At 37.2% G+C, this 23,542-nt stretch overlaps 1 protein-coding gene across 1 annotated transcript in view; it reads left to right on the top strand.

The window, feature by feature from the left end:
• The window catches only part of LOC113174013 (protocadherin-9), a 172,255-nt gene that overhangs the window by 118,070 nt on the left and 30,643 nt on the right, over positions 1-23,542 (top strand). Inside the window, exon 4 of the mRNA XM_026377640.1 lies at positions 1,472-1,673. Coding sequence (XP_026233425.1) covers positions 1,472-1,673 — 202 coding nt within the window. The remainder of the gene's footprint in view (positions 1-1,471; positions 1,674-23,542) is intronic.

The raw sequence follows: 23,542 nt of genomic DNA, 5'->3' as shown, positions 1-23,542 counted from the left end.
AGGTTAGGCTAAATGTATAAAATGAAATGCATAATAAGTTTTCATAAATTATGCCAACACAATGCTTAATTTGCAAACAGACCCACACACGTGGCTGTGAGCCTTGAATTTCATGAACTGCTCTTTGTTGTCATTTTAATTCATTCTCCCTTTTGTCAGCTGAGTATTATCAGTGTCACTGCAGCACTGCTGGGCAAGTAAAGATTGACATCTTCCTCCAAGGTTGTTAAAGCTGAGGTTTTGTAGATCTGAGCAGCAGATCTATCCATATAACTATGTACTGTACCTATCTATCTGTCCATCTATCCATCCATCATCCATGACGCCAGTATTTTTTAGTCTCCTAGGTCTGCCTGCAAACCCCTCAACCCCCAACCCCGTCACCACCTCGTTTTTTCTTTCTGTATTCTCCTTTTTCTTTAATTGAATGTTGCATGATTTTGGAGTAGTTCTAAAATATATAATGAGGTCATTTGCATTAGACTGCAGATTGGGTGACCTTTGCTTTTGCCAATAATTACTGTAAAACCCGTCTATGTCTGTCATCACCAAGGATGTGGCGGGGACCTCTCTGTGCTCACGAAAGGTTAGCTGGAGGCTTGTGTCTGGACTTATGAAACAGCCTGAGGAAAATGTCATTTGAGCAAGGGGAAAAGACACTCGGAATTAACAATTGGAAATTCAATCAGGATGGCTTTAAGGATGGCGTGCGTGAATGTGTGTGTGTATTTGCATGCATATCTCTAGCAGAAAGAAGATGTTTCCCAGGAATACTTGTAGAGTGAGAATTTCCTCTTCTCATTGAGAGTGCATTGGCCTGCTGTTAACTCCGCAGGCCACTTTGACTTTGTCAACCCCCCCAAAAAAAACAAACAAACTGACAACACAAAGTAAACACTCAGTCTATAAATGTTCCTGCAGCAGTCCTCACAAACGGGATAACCTGCTGCAACCAATATCAAGAAATTCCAGGACCTTCATTTATTAGGCCTGACGTTAATCACACCACCACTACGCTTTTGTGAAAGGCTCACAGATTTACACCTTGCTGATTCTTTCTTACAGGGCACAATGTTTAATTTGCATGCTGTTACTGGTTGTCTTTGTGCAGTGAAACGTGACTGTATTTACCTTGTGTTAACTCCCCTTTCCATCAATTACTTGACCCAAGTCAAAATACACATTTTGTTCGAAAACCGTTCTCAAATTTCTGAAACTAAAATTAATCCCTCTATTCATCATTCCCTACCTAACTTACAAATATTTGAAAATTCTACATTGTTCACAGTGTTCAAACTGTTAGAGCTGTCTATTTCGCGCTGCAGTACGTATCAGTACCCAGTGTGTCAAGCAACAGGCATTAGCTTGCTCAGTTCAGTGTAGAAATAATAGTGTGAAGAAAAAAAAAACCTCTGTGGGGACAGAGCAGAGCGCTAACATCAGAGGCTCTGTTTTGTGCTCTTGGTTCTAGTCGCAGCGGCGCGTCACGTTTCACCTGCCGGATGGCTCTCAGGAGAGCTGCAGTGACAGCGGTCTGGGGGACCACGAGCCTGTAGGCAGTGGCTCCCTCCTCACACAACCTCTCCCTCTGGTGCAGGCGCAGGATGACTTCTACGAGCAGGCCTCCCCGGATAAGAGGACTGAAGCTGATGGCAATTCCGATCCCAACTCTGGTGAGTTGTAATACATCTCATGACCACCATTTGTTTACGTATGCATGCGTCGTTGGTTTCTTTGGGTTTCTTGCTCTATTTCCCTCCCACTCTTTCATTTCTGTTTTTCAGTTTAAAACACCCTTATAGACAATTTTATCTGCAAGTTGTTTACTTTGATCCAATTCTGTGAACATTTAGAATGTGCATAGTAATAATGTATTTTCCTTCAAATACGTTATGGCTTTTTTTACTGATTGGACTGTGTGAAGGACAGAAATCTGAACATGCTTTGTGTTTAAGTGCAGGAGAAGATAAGACAATGAGACAATGATTCACATTTTGCTTTGGGGAATGACTAAAACTCCTTGAACAGAGTCATGAAAAACAACATCAGTATCTATAAAGAACTCAATGTGCCAAATATCATTTAATTTAGAGTCATCTGATTGCTCAAGTAGGTTTCTAGTGGATACATGAGCAGGTCATTCATTTCTCAGTTAATCATCCAGACTTGTTCATTCCTCCCAGGAGCAAACCTGGGTCTCCCATAGGCTCCTCACCTATTTGTGAAACCCATTTGATTTATTTAGAGATGATTTCCCAGTTGGAAGTCTTGGTGCTCAGCTGAAGATGTTAACTTCCCACGATTTCTGGTGGGAATGTACATCTCCGACCCAGTTTTCTCATTTTATCATTAAGAGGTGAGGCGTGCACGAAGATCAAGCGCATCGCCGCGAGGTTGATGCCAGCATGCCTGCTTAGGGTGGTGCAGACAGATCCACATAAATACAAGTGCTGTGAGTAAACTGTGTGTGCGTGTGATTTCATTCAGACTCTAACTTATTAGACATACTCTCAGTTGGCACGTGTACTCAGTGAGTACTGACTCACTGTCTTCCCAAATGAATAGAGATGCACATGGTTCAACCATGTGCAGTTGTACAAAAGCTAAATGGGTAACATTTTTTTCTGAGAAATTTTATTTCATTTTACATTTCACAGCATTTAAAGGAAGTTAACAAGCACACAGGTAAATAGTTTCTTAGTAATGCAGGCAGTAGTGAAAGATTGTATAGTGAAAGAAGAAGAAATCTACATAGACAGTTTTGTCGCATAATAATCCAGAGACCTTTTGACATGATCCAACAAGTTGACATATGACTCACCTACATAGATTTAACCTATGTGAGATGCACAAATGTTCTAAAAGGTCTTTCAGTATAAATGCAAATACAGTGACAGTGTGGATTTGTATAGTATACTTGTATCTTCCTTAGAGAGAAAGTCGGGAGGATGGGCTGACAATGCATATCATAGGACTGGTTGTATTAACTATTTATGGTTTTCAAGTGTAAGGTATTATTTTGGTTCTTTACCAGTGGCATTTTCTTTTGTTAGTATTGTTTGCCTTCCAGGAACTATTTATGTTACAACAGTGGTCTTTGATCATTGACCTACCGCTTGACAGGGTAATGATTTTGTGTCCCATCTATGAAGGATGTGTTACCTGCTGGTGGTGCACTAAAATATTTGAACTCTGTGGTTCCAGGTTAACTAGTTTTGAGTAAGTGTCTGTCAGACTTTAAAAGCCTCACACAATTTCCCTACTAACTGTACAACATGACTTTGCTGACAAAGGCAAACGATATCTTGAAGATATTTGACATTATTATGTTCTAATTTGAGGTGTAAAGTATCATCTAACAGTACTGAAAATAACCCAAATCAATTGAGCATTTTAGAAGAGGACCTTGACAGTGGGTGGTCTTACCATGTCACTTTGTTCAGGGTTTGACAATAATATTACTATTGCCTTTTTTCTGACATATTAAGATTCTTCAAAATAGCTTCTTAAAGGATCAAGTTGAAGTGTTTTCTGAAGTCTGCAGTACTTAGTTTTGTCTAGGACACTGGAAAAACATTTTTTGTGTCAATTTTTCTTCTTTGGTTGCAAAAAAACCTTGGGATGCTCATAGAAGACAGATTAAAGTTGCATTTAAATTGTGTGTAGTCAAACATGTTACCATACGTACAAAGTAAAAATGTATGTAGGTACACCTAATCAGGATTTCAATCAGGATCTATCTATTTATAATATCTAATAATCTTTTTTAGATTTATTTCACATCTGTTTTATACAAAATAGAAGTATGTATTCAACTAAAGAAGTATGCTGTTTATTCATGTAAATAAAACGATAATAACGAAGACTACATTAACCTTTAGCATTGTATCTCATTAATAGATGCTGGACAAATCCAGCATCTCAAAATGATACCTGCTTAAATTATAAACTAAAACACTGACTAGAAAAACAGTCCCCTGTGAATTTCATAACACGGGATGCAGGCGTCACATTTTAACCTGATCGGGTGTAAAACTGAGCTAATAACGTTTGAATCTTGGCCTCCTTATCTGTTTTAATGTTTTAAAAAGTGAACTTACTAATTATCCTTTTTGTTTTAAAAAGTGAACTTACTAATTATGCTTTATGTAATACAGGAAAGCAGTTAGGCTTATGAGTGGGTTGAAGCTTTCATCTGAACGAAGGAAACATACACAGTGTGGGAGTTGTGAAAGTCTGATGTATAACAGTGCTTTTTTATCGAATAGAGTAAAGATATGTTTTGTATTTCTCTGTGACTTGAAGATATCCCTAAAGCTTTGCAATGATTAATCAGAAAGAAAAAAAAAAAACTTGTAAACAAAACAAGCAAAAACTGTTAAAGACAGGAATTATGAAAATACAGGATGGTTATCAGGGACACATCAGTCTTTGTGCATGAAGTGCAGTGAGAAAGATACTTCAGTAGTGTACGAGCTTGTATGTGTGAACAAATAAGGTTGCTGGGAAGGAAAAGACTTTATAGGGCATTTTCCATAATAATCACTCATTTTAAATATGTTAGAGCACAATCTCCAATGTCTTCTAAGAACAGTTTTACAAGAAGGTCTTCAATTTTTTATACACAATTTCCAAACCAGTATTGATAAGCGTATGTGTTTGTGTGTGTGTGTGTGTGCAGGGTTTAAAGAAGTGTTCTAACATTCGCTGTCCATGGTGCTGAAGAAAAGGGATTAATTGGTATGAAGTAATTCACTGTCTTGAATCCTTCACAAACCTAATTTTAAAAATACACACAATCACACAACGCAAATTAAACAAATGACAGCATTTGGAATTACTGTATTTGATGCGTTTAATGGTCAGCAAATTAACAGTGAAAAGTATCAGCCTGTAGCTATTGATATGTCAATACAAGTTTGTACTCTGCTAAGTTTCAGATTGTAGCCTTGCTGTCATCTAATTCGATTGATTATTAGAAGCTGCTCAACATTATTATTGTGCTCTTAATTCATCAAATCATTTTTTTTGTATTAGAATTCAACTGGAAAAAGCTGTTTTTCACTATTGATAATAAGCCAAAATCAACATATTAGCATGTCATACAGTATAATATAAACCAAAAGAAGACAGCTAATTAGAATACATTATATTATGGCCAATAATTACATAGTTTACTCAAAAACCTGGAGAATTTAAAGACAGGAAAGAGACTTAGACTTAGACTTTGCACACTAAATTAGAAGCTTACCATAAATGTAATGACGGTTATGAATGATCTCCATTACATGAGCAAAGAAGGTAACGGAAATTGAGAGACTTTCAGATCATCAGTAAAAGGGTTCACATATCATGTCCAGTGCTAATCACTAATTTGCACTATATATATATATATATATATATATATATATATATATATATATATATATATATATATATATATATATATATATGTATATATAGAATGCACCACAGTACAACTCCAACACCCACTTTGACCTGCATAATAACATACATAGTAACATCCTGAAAATGTATAGAGATTTGAAAAGACTGATTTGGGATCAATGTAGACTTGAGGTGATTTTCTGTTACAGACCCCGGGAGATCTCTAATGTTGATTATTCATCATAGTTTACTTTGACTTAAGCCTGTGCCTTACTGAGTGCACACACAAAATATTGACTTGAAATTGAAGTTTCTATCTTTATTAGGTCACTCTATTAAAGCACAAATCAAATAAAGAGTAAGGAGGGAAGTAATAGCCTCACACTGAATATCTTCTGCATGTCTCTCTGCAATTATAGAGTGAAGTCATTCTAGAAATTAAACAAATACACCACCAGGTCACAAATTCACCAAATGAATGGATATTTGGGACCAAACATATTTCTTTCAATCAGCTACATTTCTGGAAGAAAAAGAAAAAAAAAATTACAATTCATTATTGGGATGTTTGCAATCTGTCAGCCTGGTTGAGCATGGATGAGAGTCCCTAGACCACAAAGAAGCTGAAATATTACGTGATAGGAGAGTGCCCAGAATAAACAACGAGGAGAATGCGGTGAGATAGGGAATCATGTTTATTTATAAAACATTTTCATTTATTCCCACACTCACTCACACATCAGACTGAACAATGTCTTTTGTGGGTACACGTCTCTTTCCCGCGCTTATGTGTCGATCCTCCCACGTGAACCAACTACCTGAAGAAACAATGTACCATATCGTCACACAGACTAGACAGGTGTCTGTTATGTGAACGCATCTCTTTCCCACGCTATTGTGTCTATCTTCCACGTGAACCACACCTTCCAGACTAATCAATGTATCATCTTCACACAGACCCCGTATATATAGATTGATGTTTGCCTTGTACTCCTTTCAGTCTGAACCCAATAAGTAGGTGATTGACCAAGTGGTTCTCTGACAAAGAAGTTCTGGTCCAGGTTTTTGGACATGATAAAGAGGGCACTGAAATTAAACCAGAGATAGAGGAGGATGTCTCTTAAGTGGAAGACAACACAGATTTTGATCCAGATTATGACGAGACTGACCGGTCAACAGATGGAGAGGGAGAGGCACCTGAAGAACAGGCACCTGAGGTTCCAGTCCAAGAGTGGACACTTGCTCTGGTCTTCATCCCCTCAGGACAGAGGAAGTAAAGTGTGGAAAACATCATAAATATGATGCTAGGGCCAACACGTTATGAGACATCTCGTGTGGATGACATCAAGTCCAGCTTCCAACTCTTTTTACCATTGTGCATTGAGGGAATTATACTAGAGAAAACTACCCTGAAGGGGAACCATGTGTTTAGGGATACCTGGAGGGAAATGGACCTGGTTGACCTCCAAGCATACACAGGTCTGTTGATTTTAGCAGGAGTGTATCACTCAAACAATGAGGCTACAAGCAGTTTCGGGAAAGGCAGAAAAAAACAAGGGCATGCGTGTTGTGCTGGACATGAAAACCGATCTCCAAGGGCATAATATAACATGTGACAAGTTCTTCACATCATATGCTCTTGGTCAAGAGCTGCTAAAAAGAAAGTTCACCATGGTAGGGACAGTGAGGAAGAACAAGCCTGAACTTCCCCCTGCACTGGTATCGACCAGAAGAAGTGGGACTCTCATCAAAATTTGCTTTCAATGACATGACTGAATGACACACACACTCTTCTATCATATGTTCCCAAGAAGAATGGAAATGTCATCCTGATAAGCATTCTGGTTGAGTTTGGTCTTTGGTTTTCAATTAATTTTTTACATTACATGATAATTTTTAATACATTTTCGGTGCCTACTTTTATTTTCACTGCAGTTATTTTTTGTCTAATTCTATAAATTCATGTTAACACTGCTTTGAGACATTGTTCAGATCTTTAAAATGTTGACTAAAAATTTGGAGGAGAAAAATGGTTTTGGTGCTAATTTAAGAGCAGTTAAAGCAGACCGGTCAATTTTGACCGGGAACACTAAAGTAAGGGGCAGGAGACGAACACGACCGGAGGGTTAATACAACCATTTTTGACTAAAGTGTCATATAAATGATTTAAAAACATTGTAGACAACTACTGCTGAGCAGTAAGACAAAAAGATCACATGCATGCAAATAGATGCACACGCACACACACACACGTACATGGAAAGTCAAAGGCCAATAGCAGCGGACTGTGAGATGAAATCTGAATGAGTCACTGTAGTGGGTGGAACAGATATAACAAGAAAGTCTAATCTTCTTGTCTAGAATCGACCCTGTAGTTGAGTCTAATGTCTGATGACCTGAATTTTAAGTGGTTCTAAATAGGATCAGAACAAACTTAAACATGATACATCAGATTAATAGCCAACAATAGAGTTTTCAGAATTGTTCCAGGTGACAGTGAGGAGAGCCAGAAGCAGGACGATGGCTGCTGTAGCTAACTGGGCTAGATTTCTACAAGGCTCAGTTCATATACTACAACAACTTTAAGCGAGCAGAATCCTGTTACTGTATTAAATACTTACATCTGTACATGCAAGTGCATTTCTAGAAATCTGTAATTCGCCACTTTACATAGTATTGTGAAAACAATTAAGGCCGCTTGGTGACATACCAGTTCATAAAGGCTAAGGTCAGAATACCACTAGCCCCTTTCACACTCACATTCATGGTGGGTTTACCGTGCCAATATGGCATCTTACTGTCCTGTATAAAAGGTACCGTAGGTAGTCCATGTCTCCTTTATGCTGCCTCGAGAGAAAGTGTTAGATGCGAGGCGAGTTACCTCCACCGGAAGTATAAAAGACCCAAGATGGCATCGAGGAAGGAGTGTGAAATGTGTTGGTTTCTCCCAGGATACACACACTGGAGAAGAAATATTATTTACAAATTCAAACACAAGTACAGCTGTCACACATTGTGTTCAGTATGTTAATGATTGGAGTTATATTCAGCTTCGCTTGAGCAACGTGTTTTCGCAAGATAACGCTACGCTGTAGAATTGGAGAGACTCGCAAAGGACCACTACAATGTGCAAATGTGTGGAGGAAGGCAGCAGAAGAAGGTGATCAGTTTTTTGGTGACACAACCCAGTCATTGTGTATTATTATGCTCAACCAGACCGCACTTTTACTCCAACTTCAAATTCTGTAACTTCTTCCTACTCTTGCACTGCACATCATAGCTAGAGTCTCTTCTCTGTCACCCATGTAATGCTACAGGAAACTGAATCTGTCACCATGATCCTTAATGATCACTTTGTACTCAATGTGCATAAAGTGTGCTTTAGTCCAAATCATGCCTTAAGTGTGCAAAACTAATAAAAGACCATCACCATTATTCCACCAGTAATGTGTGCAGAGTGATGTGTATCTGACGTGCGTGTTATACGTCATGTTGGACGACACACCACTAATAAAACGCATTAACAGTTCCAGGAGGTTCCAAAGACACAGACATTTTTTGACATAAAAAATTGTTAAAGGAAAATGTTGTGTGACTGTCTTCACATGTCATTTCCAGAGAATTTGATTTACTGCTGATGATAGGTTTTCTTTTTACACTCCTACCCAACAAATATTCTTCATATTTTTATTGTAATATATGGGCACAGTTTCTGGAGACTAAATTTGAAAGTATGAAAATTGCAGCTTGTAACAGCCTGGTCGTGAATAGGCATTTATTGTTGTGTGGCCAATTCTAAAAAACTTGTTACAATTAATTTCTGTTGTTTTATAAATGACACATTTTTAAAGCATCTGCCTTACTATACTAATTATATACTTTTGTCTATCAATTTAATTTTTTTCTCCAGACTGAAAATCGGACTAATGTCCTATAATCAAATACATTTTTGAGCAGCTTGTTTAATGTTTAATTTCTACACTCCCAACATAACTACTGTCATGGCTCCAAACAGCTTTTGTTGTTGCATGTCATGAACTGTGACAGGGCAATTATTACCATTATTGTCAGTATTAATGAAGGGGAGGAGCACGCTCCATTTTAACATTAAAAAACTATCAAGAATGATTTTCAGAAGTTGGCAAACAAACTGTTTCCAAAAAGTTTTCAAATGTGGATCACTGTTGTTTTGGAATCTGGCATAAATAGGGAAAGTGACTTATAGAGAATAATGGTAAGTAAGTAAGTAAGTAAAAATGTTAAATAGTGTTTTGATTGTTTGTATGTTAATTCAATATTCAATAGCATGTATACAAAGTTGTTGGGTGTAATGATTGTAATGCAAAAAATTGTGTTTCAATCAAAAGGGTGGAGGATAGGGTGATGATCAAATACATTGTTATTAAAGTGACTGATCAAAAGCATCAGCAACATCTTCACATTAGCATTTATTTTAGCCATTTTGATAGGATTATGTTCTCTACGTAACCAAATATAGCTGGTTTTAGTCAGATCGTCTAACATTTAACGTAAACAGCCTACTTGGATTATTCTAGTCATTGACTGTCAGTACATTAATCACTGTTTTTTACTCTAATACTCATTAGTAGCTGTAAGTGAGAGAGGGAACAGAAGTAAGGCGTTGTAACCTAAATAGGACTTTAATGGAGCCCAAAAGAAATGGCAGGGAACATAACAGTGAGAACAGAACAGTTGTTAACACATGAAGTAGAAACATTCACCTTTTTAACTGGTCTAAATGATATCTGAAAGAAGACAACTTTCTTTTAGTACTAACAAATAATTGAATTAATCACTTTTTAAAATGTATAACAGCAAAATGCATCAATTCAACATATAAAATATCACCAGCTTTGAAAAAAACATCCAGCCAGATCATTACAGAAATATGATGCATTGTAAGAGTTTGTTAGTATGTATTAGGCAAAATTGTAAAAGAAGCCGTGAATAGTAAATATCTATTTATCTATACCTACATAATGAAACAGCAGAAGACATTGCACTGTCCGAAGCGGTTTTTAAAAGCGTAAATGAAATGTAACACGTGCCACAGTCCCATTCGGTCATTAATAGCTAGAATACATTTTTGCACATACAGTGCACAAGTGCTCAGTCTTGTGGTGTGTTAAAACAGCGTCTTCATAATGCATTGAAGACACATACTGCACAAATACAACACAAGTCTTACATAATAAATTGTAGAATGCTAAGAAATCAATATCAGTAAAAATTGTATATGTTACTATACTGGAAAACAGCCAGTATTGTAGCAATACAATAGTTTTCTATCTCTTGGGAGGAATAATAATCCCTGTACTCATTCATAATTAAATCACTTTTAGGTTGAATTGGCATGACTCAGCACACTGCACCTCAACGCTGTTTTAGTTTAATGTACAAGATGGAAAACTATAACGTGGTTCAGTTTCTTGACTTTAGTTAACTTTAGATTTTAGTTTTAGTTTTAGTCAACAGAAACTCAATATATTTTAATCTAGATTTCATTAGTGACAGCACAGCTGTGTTGTTTGCACGTGTTGTTGCCATGTTAAATGTGTTGTTCTTATCTTTAGCAAAGCTATAGGACCCATACAAACACACACAATTTAGAAACTCAACTCACATTTTGACTAAAATACTGTTCACTAGCTTGTGAGAAGAAGCTGAAGTTATCTGAAAATACTATGTACATATTTCTTTAGCAAACATTTAAATGGTTAAATGCCAACATTACTCCAGATTCTTTTTTTCATAGCAACACATAAAATATCTGACAAAAAAAAAAAAAAAAAAAAACTAACATGAAAGTTACATCCATAGCACTTAAAATTAAATTATTTCTCTTTTCATGGATCTCTGCATTCTGCTTGTACTTTCATGGCCTCTCTTCTTTTTGTGTGGTTTTGTTGAATTCTTATTTGTGGAATTTAGATGAATTTATTTCATAAAGATATTTCTTCCAAGAACTGGTAACAACACATGATGGAGACATAGCTTTGCTGAATGTAAAATGGCTGTTATTAACTCTAGTACAGCAGGTCAAGTGGCAAAATCAACTCTGGACCAAGAGATATTTTCAATGGTGAAGAGAATTGTTTTTCTTATCAAAAGCTACGTGTTATTATTTCACAGATGCACACAGGTCATTAAATAAGACTTTGCATTAATGAAGGTGATTACTCTATGTCCATTTGTCTATTTTCTTATTACGTTAAATTAAAATATTCAGTCATTATTCTTGTTTTAAAAAGATTCTCTGGTTCAGTTTTAGCCTCGTTTATAATACAAATAATAAGGGTTGTCAATTAATATTTTTCATCAAAGCTTTGTTGAGGTTTGTGTACAAATGTTCAGCAACCTCAGCCAACTTATGTCCAGCTAACTTACAGCAACCATAAGCAGAGCTGTAGCTTTAAAAATGAGTTATTTTAAAATGAGCATGGTTGGTTGCACAACACTATTCATGCACGGCAACAAAATCAACTGACGGGAACAGAGAAGAAAGCCGAGAAGAGAAGGGGTGAGTGGACAAGGTGCTTGTTGAAACAGCACAGCGTGACTGGGAGAGTGTAGCTGTTAAGGGCTTTGGTGGAGAGGGACAAAATGCTCAAATGCAAGATTGTTGTGTTCTGTACCATGGAAATGCTACCACTTTTGCCATTAATCATTAATGGACAGGAGATTATGGGAACTCTCTTGTTGAGGTATTCTGCTCCATTCTATTCTGCTCTCCTTTGTTTGGAACATCAAAAGCATAATTTTAAAATCCAACTCTGCCAAGTATTCATATCAGAAAAACAGAATTCTCATGCATTTGACTCTTAATCAGCCAAAAAATATTAGGAAAATATCACAATTACCCCAGTGTTAATCAGTAACACATGTCTGCCCATATAGACTAGGTAACATCATGTTTTTCATGATGCTGTTTCCATATTTTATCAGCATGTTGGCTGCTCATTTCATTACAATATTGTGAAAATATGCTGCAAAGCAGGATGGTCACAGTGCCATGTTTTTATAATTGTTTATGCCAAATTTCTGGTGCTGTATTTCCCAGGCGTCCTAATTGTCTCTCCATGGCAGAGAAGATTGGCAGCTTCTTCACTGCATTTACCTTGTGCCACCAGGCTTGTTGTCACGGGAAATGTTGGATTACTGTACAAACTGATTTACTTTGCAACTGTATCCCACAACTTTACTATGCCGTTCCACTCTTCAGTGAGAAGAAAGTATGTACTAAGAAGGGTTTTTTTAACAGATTGTGGCAAGACAATAATTCTAAGTGGATTTCACAAGCTCAAAATGCACCCCTAATCTTAGTGGTACTTGTAGTATTAATTTGCACCACCACATTAAATTAGGTTGTCGAACGAAGATGTTATGGCACCAATAAACAGCTTGTTTTCAGAAAATATATGATTTTTATTACCTTAATAGAATTGTATGGATATACTGCACACAGTCAGTTTCAACGTCTTCAGTGCATCCATAGCAGTGGAGAAATAGTTTGCAATTCCACAAAAACCATGAATGGGCAGGGGAAGGTAACTAGCTTATACGAGCTGTGAAGTTCTCACAGCAGGAGGATTGATTTACTGGAAGCAAAAACATATCACTGCAGATGGAGTATATATCAAACTAAAGAATGAATGGGCTAAAAATATTTGGCTGTACCAGGTACAGGTATATTGTGTTTTTTTCAGTTCAGTTTTTTAGAACACTGCTATCTGTCAGTTTTTACACGGCTAACAAATTTCTCTCATATCAGATTTCTGTCAGTTTTATCCAAAACAAAAAACAGAAAATTCTTTAGACAATGTTAGGAACATGGCAAGTTTTTGAATTTGTATTGTATGGCAATTTGTAGTTTGTTTGTGTTTATTTCTGTTTGTCTTCTTCTGTACTCTTCAGATGTCATCGTTACAGCTGGATGATGTATGCAGGTATTTTCCTTAAAAGCTCCCACTGGAGTTTTTGACCTCTAATAGCAGTATGGTGTTTGTTCTGAGACTCGCTTCCTGTTTTTTTTATCTTGTGCATGTGGACACGGGGACGGCATGATACAAATTCCCCCCAATGATTTCACCTTATTCCACTGATATACTGACGGCCAGCATGCCAAAATATGCTGCAATGCTAAAGAGAGAAAAAAAGACTTGAAACTAGTAGATTGAATGCAAACAATACAGAATTTCCTAAATTGTTTTAAGAAAAAAATTTTATGGCAAAGCAAGTGCACTTGTGACATTATATGTGGCAAATTTACATGTACATTTAATCATTTAGCAGACGCTTTTAGCCAAAGCGACAAGGTACAAGGCAAAGGCAGGGTAAGCGTAAGGAGGTCTTGCCTAAGGACACATACTGGAGATGGGTCACAGCTGGGACTTCAACCCCAGTCTCCCACACGGAGAATAAATCAGCAAATTTAAAAAAAGTGGCAAATATTCTAACCTATCTCAAACAAAGAAGAGAGATTTGAAAACAGAAGTTTGAACACTTTTCTGTAGAGAGAGAACAAAGCGTGCAGAGCTCAGGCTGGTGAGTGGGCTTAGATTTTGTGCTGGAGGTGTGTACTGTCTCTTGGGCACAATCACTCAATTTCTGAATTTAGTACAAGTTTCCATACAGCACATTTGACCAGTCGCAGTGGCTTAGGAGACTTTTGACTTAGTTCGACAAGAAGCAGATTGCAACATTCTGGATGAGCTGCAGGGGTAGGAGCAAGCAGTTTAGTGTGACAGTCAATTGCATGTTGCAGTAATCCTAACATAAGGTTGTGGTCATGATGTGATCCCTGTGCAACAAATTAGACAGACGAGATATTGATGCCTACAGCAAGCAAGTACTAGTTTAAACACCCATTCATACATCTGTATATTTAGCAGAATAAACACAATGAACAAATAGTTCACAACAAAAAAACTGTGAGCAAGATTTGCATCTGGCCTGTCAGTTAGCACATGGCTAATACATTTTCTGTAACAGTCCTGCATTTTCTACATGTTTGTGACTGCAAGCACCACAAATACTGGATCTCAAACCAGGTAAATCAACCAAAAATGATGTTACAGTACAATAATTGCAGTTGAATAGACAAGAAAAGAATGTGGAAGAATTCACCAACAAAACCGGTTGTTAAGCGACTAATTGTGGGGTGTGCAGTCAATTAAGCATGCACGTACTTCTATTTAAATACAACTATCCAGGGAACATAATTGGCAATTGTAAGACAACAGCAATCCAATGGATGGTATTTTATTCACTGTCATGCAATGATGAAAAAAAAAAAAAAAAAAAAAAAAACAGTAATGAAATGAAAAGAAAAAGGTCATAAACGAATATGTGCACCGAGCTGCACCATTTATTGAGCACAGTGCTACAGGTTGTGCTGTTGCTGACCTCCTCTACACAGACACACACATCTTTAAAATTCTTCTTAGGCTACCTTGCATGTGTTTTATTTGCAGCCATAAAGCATATCACAAAGATATATCCAGCCTTATAAGTGGTTGATGTTATTGATACAAATGCAGGCCATGGTGTCTTTTATAAATTCTTTATTGCTAAAATTAGGACAATTTAAAAGCATTCTCACCACTAAAAAAAGAGTACCAGACACGTCCACGGAAACACTGAACCTCTGTGCCAGCAGCTTTGTGTTTTTCTCTAGTACCAATGCCCGGCAATTGACTATTCAGGATAAACAAATACTGGGCTGTCACTCAATCTGGCAGCCATCCAACTACCTCAGTCACAGACAACCAGTGATGCCAGTGAGATGGTGGGATGCCAAAACAGTAGATGGTGTCACTGATCTTTTGACTAGAACTCCATGCCTCAGTGGTAGACTTAAAATAACTGCTTACATCCTTCAGCTGCAAATCAAAAGTGATAAATTAAAATGCTGTTTCTTTAACGTTGTCAAGTTTGATTTGTCCAGTTCATTCCTGTCCCCTGTATCATAACGAATAGTTTGGAGTTTGAGTTAAGTTGCACCTGCCAACAGTATGAGACAGGTAGTTTTGCCTTGATTTTGTGTTCTCTTTTTTTTAATTTTTGTTTTTTTCTTTTGAGGGAAATTCAGACGGATCATCTTTGCATAGTCACAGTTTAAACTGCCCTGAAACCCAGTTCCTCTGTAAATGAGGCACTATATGTTTGTGTGTTCCTTCTGATACCTAAATCCCATTGTGTGAGGAGGAAGTAGCAGGGTAGAGTAGCTAGGGCCCCTGACCAAGCCTGTGGGTGGGTGGCATGGATTCATAAATCAGGGAGCAGTGTTAATCTCTCTCAGGTATTGGAAAGCCAGTCCTCAGTAAATATGTTGCCTCAGGATACAATGGGGTTTAAAGGATTTCTGTCTCCAAAGAGAAATTAGGCAGGAGCTTCAGAAGTGAGCTAAATGGAAATGCTTGCTGGAGCATACAGAGGGAGCAGGGTGCTGCTGTCAGCTAGTAAACATCATCTCAGAGTAGCCTCAGTCATTATCGTGGCAGTCGGTGCCAACAGCCGGGAAGAGCAGACGGGTGGGCTGATGAAGAGCAGCTTCTATGCTGATGATTAGCCACAATAGGGAGGAGAAAAATCTGAGGACTGTTGGATTATATGGGAATAAGACTTTATGTTATTACTAAAGTGGCTAATTACAACAACTTCAAATTGCATCCCAGCCACTTTGGGATTTTGAAGAAAAAACAAAAAGAAAATATTTCTTTTCCAGATTCCTTTTTTTTCTTTGACTTATATGTTTTGTTTTGTTTTTGTTTTTTGGACATTCAATAATAATAATAAATATGTTGTTTAACATAGGGGGAGTTGTACACCTGAAATATATTCTATATATATATATATACACATTATTTAGAGTTTGAAGTACTTAAACCTGTAAATTGCATAATATGTCAAATGGGTCAATGCTAAATGCATATTATAGTTTATATGGCAGCATATAACAGCTCAATATAGAATCCCAAACCCCTGCTGAATTTTTCACCTTCAACGCTTCAGGTATCATTGCATGAGAAGTCATCATGCTATCATGATGAATGTAGACACCCAAATGATTGAAAAGCATATTTAAAAGGAAAGATGACATAACACAGTGGTAAATATACATATATATGTGCTTGTTTCCCATCACTATTTTGAGTGTATTGCAGGCATCAAATACTAAATGTACCTATATTCACAAAATACAATTCTGTTGGTCATTGCAAAACACCGTAAATCTTTTCTTGACAAGCAGACACTCGACTGTGGTGGAGAAATCTTACATTTAGTCTTGTATTCATTCTTAAAGTATGAAAACACTAAGAAGGGGCTCAAACATGAATAACCACAAAAACAAGTGATGTTTGGAGCAGCATGGTAAAAATATTGACTATAAATTTTGGCTATATTAACTTTTATTTTAATATCGTATGTGAAAATAGAGCGATCACCGGCAATTATGGATGGGGGGTAGTGCAATAAAGGAGTGCCAATACATTTTAGAACTGAGTTCATTACAGAGATATACTTTATAGGTATTGCACCAAATTTATGGCAGCCCTTTAAACACATATAACTGCTATGTTTTATTTTATTTGTTTAGAACAAGAAGCAGTAGAAAGTTTATTATCTCACATATGGACATAAGAAAACTTAAGCGACAGTACAAAATTAATATGCAGTGTTATGCACATTTTTATAATATCAGTTCTGAACCAGGGACTGAAGGATTATCATTTTTAGTAAAGCAGGCAAGAATGGGCGGCCAGAATCTTTAATTCTAGTTGAAACTGTATTAGACATTGCTGCAATTTATAGTCTTTACCTTAATGTCTGTTATTTGGTATATGGCAAGAAAGTATTTTATTTCCAGTGAACAGTGTACACCTCTAAGTATGAGACTGAACAATTTTGGCATGATTCTGTCAGTTCTGCTATCAGTCTAGCATCAGATGTACCATAGACCAACATCTGGTTTCCAACATCTGTTGCCATGGGAAACAACATAAATCGTCAGAGAAACAGGCACATGTACTTTAACATTTTATTCTCCTTCTGTGCCCAGTGAGTAAAGCAAAACTATTTCACGACAGTAAAGATGAAATGCATAGCTGAAAATTAAAAAATGATCTAATTCTAACGTGCAAGTAAGCATATATAATATAATCTGAGCTTGGTGGATAATAATTTAAGCTTGATGAATAATTAACTAAAGTTGTTATCATGCTGAGAAGCAGCGATATATGGGAAAAATAATATAATTACTTTTTACACCTAAAACCACCTAAACCTTGTCAAACTGCAAATAGTTTTACAGTTCTCTTCTTTCCTTTAGGTACGGATTAAACAAACAAGATAAAATGTGTTAATTAGAAAGCTTTTGTGGCATCAGCAAATGTATTTTTGAACCAGGCCAGCTGTCGTCACGTGTTTCTACTCTATGTCAGGCTTGACTAATATTGTTTTGACTCCAGCACTGTATTGCGCCTAACATACAGACATGGCATTGGCATCAGTCTTTTCATTTTACTTTTCTGACAGTACAAAAAATATATGTTTTGCTAAATTTGAAGCTATTGTGAATCTATTATCAATTCTTCATCTTCCAGTCTGTTGATAACTGAAACATATTGTCATCCTGTGTTGCAGTGTCAAGCAGTAATATAAATGTGCAGCGCTGACTCAAACAGACAGAAAGAAGGAGAGACAAAAAGTGTGCAAGAGGGGGAGTATTTATACTGAGACAGCAACTAAAATGGGTTATCATAGCATTAAAGTTCCACTCTGACTGGGCTCCTTTAACATGTCACTGTGAGAGTTCTCACAAAGAAAACGGTATCTTCAGAGAAAGCTGCACCTTAACCCTGGTGAACTGATCTGGGGGTAGTGAACGCCGTGATAGGGACTAATCCCCTGCTGTGTGCTTTGAGTGGGACTTAGAGCAATACACCAGAGGAAACCAAGGAGAAGCGAGGAACAAGCGCTAAAGAAAGAGGCTTCAGAAAAACTGAAAAGAGTGTTGAAGTGGTGCTGTCACCGTGATGAATCCTTTCAGGCCTCGTCTCAAAATGGGATGGAGTCTTAATGCGCATGTGTGCATGAGTGTAACAGGAGATTGTGTTTGCATTGACAGTGTGTGTGTGTGTGTCTGTGTGTGTTTACAGTGAATTTCTGGGTGGAGCATATGGCGTTTAACTTGTGTAAAATTCCACCAGGAATCAAGCTGATGCCTCTCGGTTAATTGCAGAAATGTACCAATTTAGAACTCCGAGTGTGACACTGAGAACTCTAGCAGATGTTGGGAAGGTCTCAGCCAAACAGGAAATTGGTGCTTCCTAGTTACACATGAGACTAGTGGGTGTTTTAATTGCCAATATGCAGAAAGAAGAATCAAAATTTATAAACTGATCAATTATGGTTGGTTTATGAGTGTGGTTGTTTCATGAAACTCTTAAGTTGACCCATAAGGATCATCATACAGTAGGCATGTGTGCAGACCATGTTTATAGTGGTTATTTGTGGTGTAAGACTTGAGATTCCTATTGCTACTGTACATGTACTGTCCAAAATACTCACACCTGTTTTAATCAATTGTCAGACTAAATTCTGTATTCACAGAAGAATGAAGAAATTAATAAGACAATAAAATACATATGAAGTTCAACCAGTTACCAATAGGTTACTATAAACATACAGTATACATGCTATTTATCATAGTAATACCCAAGAAATTTAGATGTGGTTAAAAGTTTTTCACCTGAGACTGATGCAAGTAATATTATTATTATTTGCTATTTATCATTTCAATGAAAAAAAGTGTTGCTGTAATAATACATATATAAAAACGGCATAAACAAACCGATTGGGAACCTTAATCTAATATTTTGTAGCACTGCAATCAAATGCGTTGTGCAACCCTTAAATTAGACTTCTGCAGTCATAATGTTCAGCTGAATTAAAATCTGGACTTGTAGGAGGCCACTTCAGATTGGATCCATGTTTTCTTCTCATCCATTTGTGACGCTTTCAGATGTTTATATGCTGCTAGCGTAGCTATGACCAGGGACTGAGACAGAGCTTTCTGACACTGGGCCATATGTTTCTCTCCAGAATGCTGCGATAATCTTTGCAGTGTTCAATGTGTCATGCACATATTTCAGGAAGCCGGTGCACACATCAAAGTAGCCATAACATATCAGAATTTCCATATTTTACTATGTTGTTCTTTTCTTCGAAAGCTTAATTTCGAAGAAAAAAAAAAGAGCTCATGACTTGCTAAAAGCTTCTCATCTTGTTTCATCTGTGGAAATTAATATCTCCCACAAGTACTATGGCTTATAAACATTCCTTTTAGCAAACTTCAGTCAGTTTTCTCTTTCCAAAGTCCTCCAGGGTCCTTCTCATTCATCAGGAAAGCGACTACTGGACACTGTTGTATCTTCATCTTGGAGGTTTTTGTCAATATTTAAACTATCTCTCTGTTAAATCTGGGCTAAATTTTTCTCTTGTGACCATGGCCAAGGAGTTAGACTTTTTAATAATGTTAGCAACTGTAGCCACAAGAACAACAAGCTGCTTGGAGATGGTCTTGTAATCTTTACCTTGATTATTCTTGGTAATTATTATCTACTTTTATCTCTTTAGTTTACTTTACTTTAGTTCAGAGTGCTTTTCTTCAATTGAATAGCCTCAATGACAACACCTGTGATGGTAACTGAAGACAATAGACTGCTTGAAATATCACTTCAGTCCCCCTTTTTTATCACGTCTTCTGTGGTGTAACAGTAATTTGTTTCAGGCCATTTTAAAACACCTTTAAAGAATCCTGGTCTTTTTGCTGCTTCTTCACTAAAGGCATACAGAGATCCATGACAAAAGAGCTTTTCATTTCAATGCTTTGCAGAATGAATGGAACATTGTTTCACCGCAAACATTTTTAGCCAAGTCTAAAGAAGGTGCGAGAGGCACCAGATTATTAGTCTGCTCATCCATGTGTCATGCACAATATCTCACAGACTGTTGATCTGATTTTGACACAGCTTGGTGGAATGATGCATCACACTGCCGCATCCAAGTATTTAAAATGACATTAAATAGCTGAAGGGGAGATCAACAATTAAAGGTCAACAAAGGTGACATATTTGTTAGTGACAGTCTGACAGCAATGGTAGAGGACATGTTTACCCTTGATGTTGTTGTTTAGTAGTTGGTGCTGCCTTAACATAGTTTCTTTGCTTTCAATCCTCTGAAATTGGTGTTATTGTTATTTCTTTAGAATTGTATTATTATTATTATTGTATTGCACTTTATGAATGGATTATTTTAATGTGAACCCCTCACGCTTTGGTAGGGATGACAGAAATAGCATTCAGCCAATAAAAACATGTATAGATATACTATAATTTTAAATGCCCTATAATTACTAAATATTTGACATTGCTGAACATTAGTGGTATGAAAAGCATTAAAATGTTAAAGTAATAATGAGGGTGTATGATCCTTCATTTTTATGTGTATGTATATATGTATGTGTTTGCCTGTGACAGAGTGGGGAGCAGAAAGACAGGTTCTCAACTGAGACTTCAGATGGGCACAACTAATAAGAGGTGAGAAAGAAAATATCACATTGAAAATAGATGGAGGGATGACAGGTGAAGTCAAGGTGAGCTGACAGGGTGAGAAGTAATCACTCTGAGAGTAGAATGCATACTGATCCTGCAAGTGATAGAAAGGAAAAGGTCATAGACAAAATAAAGCGAGTTTGAGAAAAGGAAAGGTGGCAAACGCTCAATAGCTTTTCTATGAGAACAGTGAAAATAGAAGGACACAGTTACCCACAGGCGGACAGTTTGATGGTGGTTGTTAGTGGTGTGAGAGAAGGTCTTGCGATTTCAATATATCATTGGCTGTTGAAGATCATGGAGAAATTGCTTCTTTTTTCTTCAAATCCAGAAAGCTTTGACATAGAGTAAGGTCAAAGGCAAACCTTCAAGTTTTCAATGAGAGCAGTTGGCTTCATTGCACGAAAATACGATCGCACATTATAAAGTTTCTAAATATGCCCTTTGTGGCTGGATGTAAAAAAATGTAATTTCAATGAAAAGGGGTAGAAAGAAAATATATATAGATACTGTATATATATATATAATATATAATTGATATATACATTTACAGTAGCTTCAGATAAACTGTTTGCTCATCGACCTGCATTTCATATCCTATAATGACAAAATTCAACTTTTAAATTTAAACCAATCACAAAGCAACTTGTTGGAAAGAAAAACATTAAACCCCATGCACTACCACAATTGTGCTGGCACAAAGCAGGCTGGCATGGCGCTGCTGAAAGCTGTTTATTTCCTTGTGTATATTGTGCCAAAACAGTCGGTGCACATCGCGATTACACTGGTGTAGATAGATTCTGCACAAAGCACGCTGAGACTGCTGTCCGGAGTGTCGTTGCAACGCGCTCCGGGTCAGCACACGTGTGGTGGCGCACGGAGCAGTGTTTTTAAACGCTGTTTGGCAAAATTTCACTACATTAAAATGAATATTAAACACCAAACGGCAGTAAGAAGGAGGCAAATTATGACCTCTTTGGGTTTTTTTATAGAAAATATCACATGTGAAAATGAGCTTAAGCTACTGATGGATTTATCTAAGTAGTGTCAGACTGTATTTCACCTCCAACACTATTATAAATGTATCTGCTTAGCTATGCTTTAGGTAGTTTTTTTAAAGTTTAACAGAACTTTGCATTTGGAGGATTCAAAATGGTGTTTTTGTAATTCGAAGGACGTACACACACACAGACAGACACACACACACAATGCTGATACTCTCTTGGGATAAACTTGACTGAAGGACAATAACAGCACTTTACTCATAAATGCCACAGACCTGTCTGTGTCTGTCAGAATCAAAGTTTTCTTGTCATAAATTGAGTTATAACCGCAACTAGTACAAAGAGAGATACGCGGGCGTCTTACACATTAAAGGTGTAGGAAAGAAATCACCAGTTCACAAGCTGAACATTTACATGTCATTCATCATCACTCAGTTCCAGTGGACGACAGCTGATTGACGGTATTCTGACTCAGCTGGTGTCACGGCTGTTACACCAGTGCTTCAAGCTGAAGCATTCTGTAGATGAGCTACAACGTCCTCCTTATAGGTCCACACATGCTCTCCTTCCTTTCGTTTTCTCCTGCTCTCCTCTCTGCTTTAGATAACCTCTTAGTACTCTCCATGCATCACCTCTCTGACCATGTCTCCATCACCAGCCTTTGGCTTTTTCCCCACTTGATTCTGTGCTGTATACTAACTTGTAACTATGCATCATTTTCATTTTTTTTTTTCCTCTCTCACTTTATACTGCTGAGCTTGGGTCGAGATATCAAATCAAAAAGAAAACTGGAATTACCGCATTGCAGTTGCATGTGTCCACTACTCAGTGACATTGGGGTTTACATGTACGTTTGTCCAGACCCGTAGTCTAATGAGTCCAAGCAGATGTTTGGTAGGACATACATGAGGTCACAGTGACCTTGACCCTTGACCACCAAAATCTAAGCAGTTCACTTGACACCAAGTGACAATTTATGTCAAATTTAAAGACATCCCCTAAAGGTGTTTCTATGACATCACATTCACAGCAAGAATTAGACAAACATGAGATGACTGTGACCTTCACCTTTGACCTTTGGTCACCAAAAACTAAACAGTTCATCACTACTCCAATTGGACAGTTTTACCAACTTTGAAGAAGTTCCTTCAAAGCGGTGATGAACGTGAAGTCAGTGTGACCTTGACCTTTGACCTTAGGTCACCCGAGTCTAATCAGTTCATCACTGAGTCCCAGTTGACGACGGTGCTGGCCCTGGCTATCGCTGGCATGGAGGCCTAATGAGAACAGAAAGCTAAAACAAACAAATGGAAAGTCAAATCTATAATAAATGGCCTTTACAAAAAGTGAGCAAAGAGAGTAAATATCATTCTGATACACTCACACACACACACACACACACACACACACACAATCATGCACACATACAGTAACATGCAATCCATAACAAACTAAAAATAAAGTCGGCTTGTAGACATCCGTTCTATGTAATTTTAGGTTGCTTGCTCATTT

Source organism: Anabas testudineus, chromosome 3 (assembly GCF_900324465.2).
Source record: "Anabas testudineus chromosome 3, fAnaTes1.2, whole genome shotgun sequence".
Classification (NCBI taxonomy): domain Eukaryota; kingdom Metazoa; phylum Chordata; class Actinopteri; order Anabantiformes; family Anabantidae; genus Anabas; species Anabas testudineus.
The sequence above is the reverse complement of the archived record's forward strand: the minus strand, read 5'-3'. Positions and strand labels throughout refer to the sequence as shown.